Below are 10,088 nucleotides of genomic sequence, written 5' to 3' on the forward strand. Positions count from 1 at the left end.
GGCTGCAGTGTGCCAAGACCGCACCAGTGTACTCCAGTCTGGGCAACAGAGTGAGACACTGTTTCCAAAACAAAACAAAACACGGTGCTAGAAAGTCAATCTTTTCCTTTCAAGTTACTTCACTCAGTGGAAACAGATGTTAGCAGTATTAAGGAAGAAAGGTGGGGTGTGGGGATAGGATAGTGATGTGTGCCAGGCTCTCTGAATTTGAAGGAATAATGACAGTAAGAGCTAACATATTGAGTGCTACCATATGCTGGGGACCTAGTACTTCACATACATTAATTCAGTTAATGAAGGAGGTACATGCCTCCCCATTTTACAGATAAGAAAGCTTTAACATAATGAAATAGTGTCCAAGTTGACATAGCTACTAATTAGTAGAGATGGACTTTCAACCCAGACAGTTCATCTCCAGAGCTCCTCAGTCTTTACTTTCTCCATCTTCTCTAAAATAGACGATTGTATGAGGTAATAATTGAAGTTTGGTCGCATCTCCTTGAGGATTCGTTATCCTTGTTACTAATGCTTTCGTACTGTATAAATGTCAGATCTTCCAAAAATAAAAGTTTTTAAAATATAGGGCAATGTGGGGTATCCAAATCATCTCAGTTTGTAACAATGTTATCTTTTGTTTTTATTCTTGTGTATGTGTGACAATGACAGAGGTGAACAATGTAATTATATGCCACATGAGCCATAGAAGCATCTCTACACGTGTTTCTACCAATGACGGATGGTCCACAGCTTTTATGTAGGTTCCGAGGTTATTCTGGGCTATTCTGAATGGCGGTTAAGACTGCACTCCCTGCCATCCTCTCCCCACCAAACAACCTAAGCACAGAGTCAGTAGCCTAAAACTAGTAAAGCACTGTGGATCGTGACAAGGGCACTGGGATAAACTGGAAAATAAATAGGCTTTAGAGTCCGTCTTAAATTTTATTCTCATAACAATTCCTACTCGGTTAAGTCTGTCTCTTCTGCAAAATGAAAACAATGAAGCCTACCTTGCAGGGTTGCGTTTAGAATGAGGAAGGAAAATATGTAAAGGATAAGCAGTGCCTTTTGCAGAGTTACCCTCAATCTGTTCAGTTCCCATCCACCACTCTCCGCCTCCTCAAGGGGATGAATGAAAGCTAATGTTCTTTGCCAAAAAGTAATATATTGTAGAGTTTATTGTCATTTCCTATTAAAAAAAAAAAAAGGTGAGGAGCTGGTGGAGCCCCGCCCCTGTGTCTGGTGCACAGTAGGGAAAATCCACACACGCCTATGCCTCAGTCAGAACAGAACCCGCTTTCTGGGCTCTCTCTGGGATCTCCCAGGCATTTGTTGCAGCAGGGCTCCCGGCGCTGCCAAGTCTCCACGAGCTTCGGAGCTCCGGCCCTGCCCCGGCCGCGCACGCGCAGTGACGCGCCGGCCATGCCGCCGGCTGTTGTCTGGCCTCCAGTGGGCGGGGCCGCTGGCGGAGCAGAGCGGAGGCGCAGCTGGGCGGAGGGCCCACGCGGGCTCAGCCTTCCTGGTGAACAGTGGTGACAGTAGCCCAGAGTGCCAGGGAGCCGTTGCTTTTCCCAATTGCTCTCTTCCAGGCTCCCTCGGTGGTCGGCATGGCCCGTGAGTGTGCAGACTGGGGTGGGAAGCTGCGGGGAGCGTCCGGCGTGGGAGCCTAGCGCTGAGGCGCAGCGGGCGGGGGAGGCGGGGTCTGGCTGGAGAATCCCTTTGGGTCCCGCAGGGCGGGAATCCCAGCTTCAGTCTGCAGAGAGAGAGCTCGCGGGTAGTTCTGGCCCGGCTTCTCAGGCGGGACGGGTGCCTGTCTCTTAGGTGCGAGTTTGTGCGGTAAAGAACACACCCCGGAGATGTGGACACGGCCGCCCGGGGAGGGTCCTTGTTTGGAGGAGGTTTATAGCTGATACCTCAAGTCTTAAGGCCTAATGAGGACCGGGAACTCCAGTGAGTCGCCTCCCTGGTTCTTTTGTTTGGCTCTCGCAGCTAATAGTCGAAAAAACAGGAGGCTTTAGAGCAGGTCCTAAATCTGATGCTCGTTTCTACTAGTCCTAGGTATTAGGTCAGTCTGTTCTGCAAAATGAGAACAATGAAGCCTACCTTGCAGGGTTGTGGCTAGAATAAGGACGTAAAGGGCCCACATTGCCTTTCGCAGAGTTACCTTCAATCTGTTCAGTCCCCATCCACCCCTCTCCGCCTCTACATGGAGATACGGATAACTCTCAAGTGATGGGCTGAACTTGTGATCTCTGTGTCTAGCTTTCTCCTTCCACCCACTCCCCTCAAAAGCCAGAACTTATTTTGGGATACTGGCCCAAGATTCGAGTATCTGTTTTAAAATATCTGGTATTTATAGCTAGTGACCACCTTGATTGGGATGATAATACTCTTAAGTCTTTAAGTGTTTGCCTTTAAGCCACTTCCTTTTTGTCAGATCTGGGAACACCATCAGTCTGTTACTCTGCTGGTTTATCTATTAAAACACAAACTAAAGATGCATTTAAACAAGACCTGTTCATTGGAATTATTAATAATTTTGGAGATGGGAAAAGAGCATGACTGTTTGACTTTGTAGGTGGAAATCAACGAGAACTTGCCCGCCAGAAAAACATGAAGAAAACCCAGGAAATTAGCAAGGGTAAGAGAAAAGAGGATAGCCTGACTGCCTCTCAGAGAAAGCAGAGGTAAGTGGTACTAATTTAATTCTAAAGTCGCTGACGTTGTGATTGAAGCCACATTTTGGGCTGGGTGTGTTTTATCATGCCTGTAATCCCAGCAGTTTGGGAGGACTGCTTGAAGCCAAGAGTTTGAGACCAACTTGGACAACATAACCAGCCCCTGTATCTACAAAATATATATTTTTTTAATTGGCCAGGCATGGTGGCACATGGTTGTGGTCTTGACTACTCCAGAGGCTGAGGCGGGAGAATCGCCTGAGCCCAGGAGGTTAAGGCTGCAGTGAGCTGCGATTGCACCACTGCACTCCAGCCTCGGTGGCAGAGTTAGACCCTGTCTGAAAAAAAAAAAAGGCCTCATTTTTGGGGAACGAAAAGCATTTTGTTAAGCCCTCGGTAGAACAGGGCCTAATGATTTGTGCCAGGCAGACTAAAACCACGTGGGGAAGCCATCCCAACCCATAGATAAAGCACGTAAAGCTCTGAGGCTATTATTTGTTTCGCAGAGACTCATGCAGCTCCTCTACAACCATAAGAACTTTATAGGCTGGGCGCAGTGGCTCAAGCCCATAATCTCAACACTTTGGGAGGCCAAGGTGGGTGAATCACCTGAGATCAGGAGTTTGAGACCAGCCTGACCAACATAGTGAAACCCTATCTCTAATAAAAATACAAAATTAGCTGGGTGTAGTGGTGCATGCCTGTAATCCCAGCTACTTGGGAGGCTGAGGCAGGAGAATCGCTTGAACCGAGGAGGGGGAGGTTGCAGTGAGTGAAGATCGCGCCATTGCACTCCAGCCTGGGTACTAAGCAGGAAACTCCGTCTCAAAAAAGAAAAAAAAGCTTTATTCAGCAAAATAACATCTTCCATATGCAAAACACTGTGAGGTGCTAGAGTTACAACATTTTCAAAGCAGACAGCGTACCCAAACTACTCTGGATGACAAGTGACTCAATTGTTGATATAATGATAATAGTTCTGAAGAAGATGCAAAAAAGTATATGTATAATAGCTAGCTATGCTGATTTCTGAAGATCCATTGCATTGGAGAGAATTCATGTACATAGTCTTAATATATGACTATATATGCCAATGTAAAACTGCTACAGAAATACTTTAGACTGCAGCTTAAGTAAAAAAAGTACATTCATGTTTCTGAAAGAACTAATCAAAGCTTAATTTTATTCTCAAATCATGTTGTCCATATGAAACTTGGAGGTTAAGTGAATAAGTGACTGCACGTGCTTCAGTGTGGCTTATTAGGCGTTCTCAATCCTGGCTGCACATTAGAATCACCTGGGAAACCTCGACAGCTACTCAAGCCTCGCCTTATGCTCAGTTCTGATTTTTTGTTTTTTAAAAAATTGAATTACGATAGTTGTACATATTTTGGGGGTACATGTGATATTTTAATACCTGTATGTGGGCTGGGTAGTCCCAGCCACTTGGGAGGCTAAGGCAGGAGAATCACTTGAACCTGGGAGGCGGAGGTTGCAGAGAGCCGAGATCCTGCCACTGCGTTGCAGCCTGGGTGACAGAGTGAGACCCTGTCTCAAAAAAAACAGCAAGAACAAAAGGAAACCAGCTGGGTGTGGTGGCTTATGCCTGTTATCCCAGCACTTTGGGAGGCCGAAGTGGGCAGATTACCTGAGGTCGGGAGCTCAAGACCAGCCTGACCAACATGGAGAAACCTAGTCTCTACTAAAATTATAAAATTAGCCGGGTGTGGTAGTGAATACCTGTACTGCCAGCTACTTGGGAGGCTGACACAGGAGAATCACTTGAACCTGGGACGTGGAGGTTGCGGTGAACTGAGATCTTACCATTCCACTCCAGCCTGGGCAACAAGAGCGAAATTCCATCTCAAAAAACAAAAACAAACAAAACCTGTATGTGTAATGATCAAATCGGGGTAATTGGGATATCTCTATGCTCAAACATTTATCTTTCATCCAGTTCTGATTTAATTGGTCTGAGGTCGAGCATTAAAAAGCACCCTAGGTAAATTTTATTGTACTTAGGTTAAACCTTTTTTTTTTTTAAGACACAGGCTTATTCTGTTGCCTGGGCTGGAGTGCAGTGGTGTGATCTCGGCTCACTGCAACCTCTGCCTCCAGGGCTTAAGCGATTCTCCTGCATCAGCAATCCAAGTAGCTGGAATTGCAGGTGCCCACCACCACACCCGGCTAATTTTTGTATTTTTAGTAGAGACAGGGTTTCACCATGTTGGCCAGGCTGGTCTCAAGCTACTGACCTCAAGTGATCCACCCACCTCAGCCTCCCAAAGTGCTGGGATTACAGGCGTGAGCCCGGCGATGGCCCAGTTATACTTTTATTTTTTTATTTTTTTTTTATTTATTATACTTTAAGTTCTAGGGTACGTGTGCACAACGTGCAGGTTTGTTACGTAGGTATACATGTGCCATGTTGGTTTGCTGCATGCATCAACTCGTCATTTACATTAGTTATTTCTCCTGATGCTATCCCTCCCCCAGCCTCCCACCCCACCCAGTTATACCTTAAACTGAACTTAAAACAGCTCCCAGGTGATTCTGATGTGCAGCCACTAGTAAGAATCATTGATTAATGAGATTAAAGACCTTAATTTAAGGCAAAGGTCCTGACACTTTTTTTTTTTTTTTTTTTGGAGATGGAGTCTTACTCTGTGACCCAGACTGGAGTGCAGTGCCACAGTCTCGCCTCTCTGCAAGCTCTACCTCCCAGGCTCAAGTGACCCTCCCACCTCAGCCTTCTGAGTAGCTGGGACTACAAGGGCACACCACCAGTCCCAGATAGTTTTTGTATTTTGAGTAGAAATGGGGTTTCATCATGTTGTCCAGGCAGGTCTTGAACTTCTGGGGTCAAGTGATTTGCCCACCTCAGTCCCCCAAAGTGCTGGAATTACAGGTGTGAGCCACCATGCCCGGCCCTAACATTTATTATTAAAGTGATAAGCTTTGCCTTCAATTTCTGTTTACTCACCTTAGAGTAAAAATGAACATGGTATAAATCAGTGACCCTGCAGTAGTATTTTTATTGGAGAACCTAGTCTAGCTTGGTTCAGAAATTGTCATTGTTGGCCGGGCGCGGTGGCTCACGCCTATAATCCAAACACTTCAGGAGGCCGAGGTGGGTGGATCACCTGATGTCAGGAGTTCAAGACCAGCCTGGCCAACATGGTGAAACCCCGTCTCTACTAAAAATACAAAAATTAACTGGGCATGGTGACAGGCGCCTGTAATCCCAGCTAGTCAGGAGGCTGAGGCAAGAGAATCACTTGAACCTGGGAGGGGGAGGTTGCAGTGAGCGGAGATCGTGCCATTGCACTCCAGCCTGGGGGACGAGAGCGAGACTTCATCTCAAAAAAAAGAAAGAAAAAGAAATTGTCATTGTTTACCAAATATGCACTCCTTATTAAGTTCTGTACTAGATGTTCTATATGTGTTATTCTTTATTCATCATAACCCTGAAAAATGGTATTAACACTAATGTGTAGAATAGGAAACTGAGGCTCTAAACTTCAGTAACATTACTAAGGTCATATAGTAAGCACAGCAGAGCTTGGTTTCAAATAGGGAAGTAACCGTCATGGTTGTTTTTCCACTGTACTTCATTTCTTTATAGCTGTGTTTTTTTTTTTTTTTAGTGAAAGCAAGTTTGTTAGGAAAGTAAGGAAATAAAGATTGGCTACTTCATAGGCAGAACAGCCTGTAGCTGTGTTATTTTGCCTTTCTTCTTTATTTTTATTTATTTATTTTTTTTGAGACTGAGTTTCGCTCTTGTTACCCAGGCGGAGTACAGTGGCGCAATCTCGGCTCACCGCAACCTCCACCTCTTGGGTGCAAGTGATTCTGCTGCCTCAGCTTCCCAAGTAGCTGGGATTACAGGTATGTACCACCACCATGCCCGGCTAATTTTGTATTTTTAGTAGAGATGGGGTTTCTCCATGTTGGTCAGGCTGGTTTCAAACTCCCGACTTCATGTGATCCACCTGCCTCAGCCTCCCAAAGTGCTGGGATTACAGATGGGAGCCACGGGCCTATTTTGCCTTTTTTCTATTCCTTTGTTTTTGCTATTGGCTTTACAGAAATGTCTTACTGTCATGGCTGTAGAAATCAGTTTAGCAGTTCCTCAAAAAGTTAAAACAGGCCAGGCTCAGCGGCTCACGCTTGTAATTCCATCACTTTGGGAGGCCGAGGTGAACGGATCAACTTGAGGCCAGGAGTTCGAGACAAGCCTGGCCAACATGGTGAAACCCTCTCTACTAAAAATACAAAAATTAGCTGGACGTGGTGGCACATGCCTGTGATCCCAGCTACTGGGAGGCTGAAACAGGAGAATCACTTGAACCAGGGAGGTGGAGGTTGCAGTAAACAAAGATTGTGCCACTGCACTCCAGCCTGGGCAACAGAGCAAGACTCTGTCTCAAAAAAATAAATAAAAAAATAAAAAAATTTGAAATATGAGGTTAATAAGTCAGAGTTGTGGGACTTTAACCAGAGCTGGTAGAGTGCTTGACACACAGTAGATGTTGAATACGTGGCCGTTTAGTCTATTTTTAAAATATGGGTCCATGGACTCATGAATCACCTAACCCAAGTAGTCTGGTCATAGTTCACAGTTTATATGGCATGTGTCAGTTTGACCAGAGATGAAAAGGGTTAAGGGCCGGGCGCAGTGGCTCACGCCTGTAATCCCAGCACTTTGGGAGGCCGAGGCAGGCGGATCACGAGGTCAGGAGTTCGAGACCAGCCCAGCCAATATGGTGAAACCCCGTCTCTACTTAAAATACAAAAATTAGTCAAGTGTGGTGGCGTGGGCCTGTAGTCCCAGCTACTCAGTAGGCTGAGGCAGAAGAATTGCATGAACCTGGGAAGCGGAGGTTGCAGTGAGCCGAGATCATGCCACTGTACTCCAGCCTGGGCAACAGAGCAAGACTCCCTCTCAAAAAAAACACAAAAAAAAAACAAACAGAAAAAGTACCCTGAACATCCAGCTTTTCTTTAGTATAATCCAGTTTCAGTGACTAGCTTTTGGGCTTTTTTGCTTCTGAGAAACTGAAATCCTTCATAATATCTATGTTCTAGTCATAGATACCAGTTAGGATATCTAGGAGAGTTCATAAATGCCTCTTCTTTCAAGAAAAAAAATTAGAATGAATTAACTAGTTAACAACCAGGAGTAATAGCTATTATTTCTACATGTAGCTGCCTAATGTCAGACACTGTTAGTGATTCCTTGTGACAACCTTGATACGTATTGCTCGGATTTTGTAAGGGCTTTGAGGTTATTTGCCCAAGGTCATTATAACAGAGATGGTATTCAGAGTAAGATCTGACTTCGAAGTCTTTCCAGTCTTTGTCTTTCCATTTTGTCTCCAGCCATGAAAATGGAAAGACAAGAATGTTTATATCATCTTTTCAATTGTCTTCTAATGCACTGAATGGGTTATGTGTAGAAAACAAGTGAGAATATAAAATTGGTTTTTCTGTAACAACTTACAGACTTTTCCCTCATTGTAGGGACTCTGAGATCATGCAACAAAAGCAGAAGGCAGCTAATGAGAAGAAGTCTATGCAGACAAGAGAAAAGTGATGACTGGCTATTTGGAAAACCTGGGTGCTACTGCCAACTGGGTGTATCATAAGCTCTAAGATCAAGATTTTGTAGAGTGGACAGTCATTACATATGTTATAACTTATCCTTTAAAAACTATTTTAAACTTTACCATTTCAGCTTGACTTAGTGCGATGTTTTAGAAGCAGTCTTCAAAGAATAAAACACTAACCATGCATGTGACATATTGGTGAATATTATTTTTATTATTGAACATTCATATATAATTTATTAGGTAATATGATCAGATAATAGGATCTCTTATGTAATAAAAAATCTTTGTCAACGTAGTTTTTTTCCTCACAGTTTCTAAGGATAAGGATAAAGTAGATCTTTGAAGTAAACTTAAATATATAATAGAAGTTAAGATCCATTTGTATAATTTTGCTTTGAAACCAACTTCCAGGACCAGGCGCAGTGGCTCATGCCCGTAATCCCAGCATTTTGGGAGGCCAAAGTGGGCGGATCACTTGAGGTCAGGAGTTTGAGACCAGCCTGACCAACATGATGAAACCCTGTCTCTACTAAAAATACAGAAAAAAAATTAGCCAGGTGTTGGCGGCACATGCCTGTAATCCCAGCTACTCGGGAGGCTGAGGTAGGAAAATCGCTTGAGCCCAAGGTAGAGGTTGCGGTGAGCAGATACTGCGCCACTGCACTCCAGCCTGGACAACAAAGCGAGACTCTGCCTCAAAAAAAAAAAAAAAAAAAACCAACTTACAAAGCTTGCTTGAAGAATTTACAACAGATACTACAAACCACTGGAATAGAAACTAAGTGGATGTAAACTGAGGTCTCAGTTCTACTTATAACTTTAATATTTTTTGAATGGAGTACCATATTTTCTGTTCTCAGCCCCTTCTAAAACTTGAGTCTTGATGGTAGTTGTAAATTTGGAAATATGTAACCTAGGGAAATTAAGGTTTGAGACCTTGCTGCATTCTGAAGTAAACGCAAAACTATGTCAAAGAGAATAAAAATGCCGTTGTAATAGTAAATAGAATAACTTTAAAGTAAGTATTCTACAAATACTTGATTTTTCACATAATGCAGTTTAACAAATTTTTCTGATCGTCCAATATGTCAACCACTCTCTGAATGGACAGATCCTGAAGAGTTAGCCTAATATAATAATATCTTGTGATATGTCTCTTACCGGTGGTAGCACCCATAGGTTATAGGCTATAATTTTTTGTGTCTAATATTGAATTAGACAACCAGGAAGTTTTTTGTTTTTTTGTTTTCGTTTTTGTTGTTTTGAGACAGAGTTTTGCTCTGTTGCCCAGGCTAGAACGCAGTGGTGCCATCTCGGTTCACTGCAACCTCCGCCACCTGGATTCAACTGATTCTGCTGCCTCAGCCTCCTGAGGAGCTGGGACTGCAGGTGTACGCTACCAGACCCAGCTAATTTTTGTATTTTTAGAAGAGACGGGTTTTCACCATGTTGGCCAGGCTGGTCTCAAATTACTAACCTCAGGTGATCCACCCCTTTCTTGGCCTCCCATAGAGCTGGGATTACAGGCATGAGCCATCCCACCCAGCTGAAGTTTTTTAGCCTCAGTTTTTATCTTCATATTAGCCTAAATTTTTCATTAAATTAAAACATTGTTCTGGATCTTTAGTTAACTTTAGTCTTCAGAATATTCTATGATGGTAGTCACAAAGGCAAAAAGATTACAGTAGCTTAATTTGTGGGCCTGATTTCTGTAATTCTGTCTCCAGAATTTATTTCTACACAGAGTAATAAGCCATAAGTTTTCTTTTTTTTTTTTTTTTTTGAGACTGTGTCTTGCTCT

At 43.6% G+C, this 10,088-nt stretch overlaps 1 protein-coding gene across 2 annotated transcripts in view; it reads left to right on the top strand.

Annotated features, from left to right (window-relative positions):
- The first annotated feature begins 1,398 nt into the window (after positions 1-1,398).
- LOC105543370 (small EDRK-rich factor 1) overlaps positions 1,399-10,088 on the top strand; it is a 19,510-nt gene continuing 10,820 nt past the window's right edge. Inside the window, exons 1-3 of one of the 2 annotated variants that reach the window (XM_011985235.1) lie at positions 1,399-1,611; positions 2,576-2,684; positions 8,199-8,577. In XM_011985235.1, the coding sequence (XP_011840625.1) occupies positions 1,605-1,611; positions 2,576-2,684; positions 8,199-8,271 (189 nt within the window). In that variant the 5' untranslated portion in view covers positions 1,399-1,604 and the 3' untranslated portion in view covers positions 8,272-8,577. Of the gene's footprint in view, positions 1,612-2,575; positions 2,685-8,198; positions 8,578-10,088 lie in introns of those variants that run through there. The other variant, XM_011985234.1, reaches the window with a different exon arrangement.

This window comes from Mandrillus leucophaeus, unplaced genomic scaffold (assembly GCF_000951045.1).
Source record: "Mandrillus leucophaeus isolate KB7577 unplaced genomic scaffold, Mleu.le_1.0 Scaffold281, whole genome shotgun sequence".
Classification (NCBI taxonomy): Eukaryota; Metazoa; Chordata; class Mammalia; order Primates; family Cercopithecidae; genus Mandrillus; species Mandrillus leucophaeus.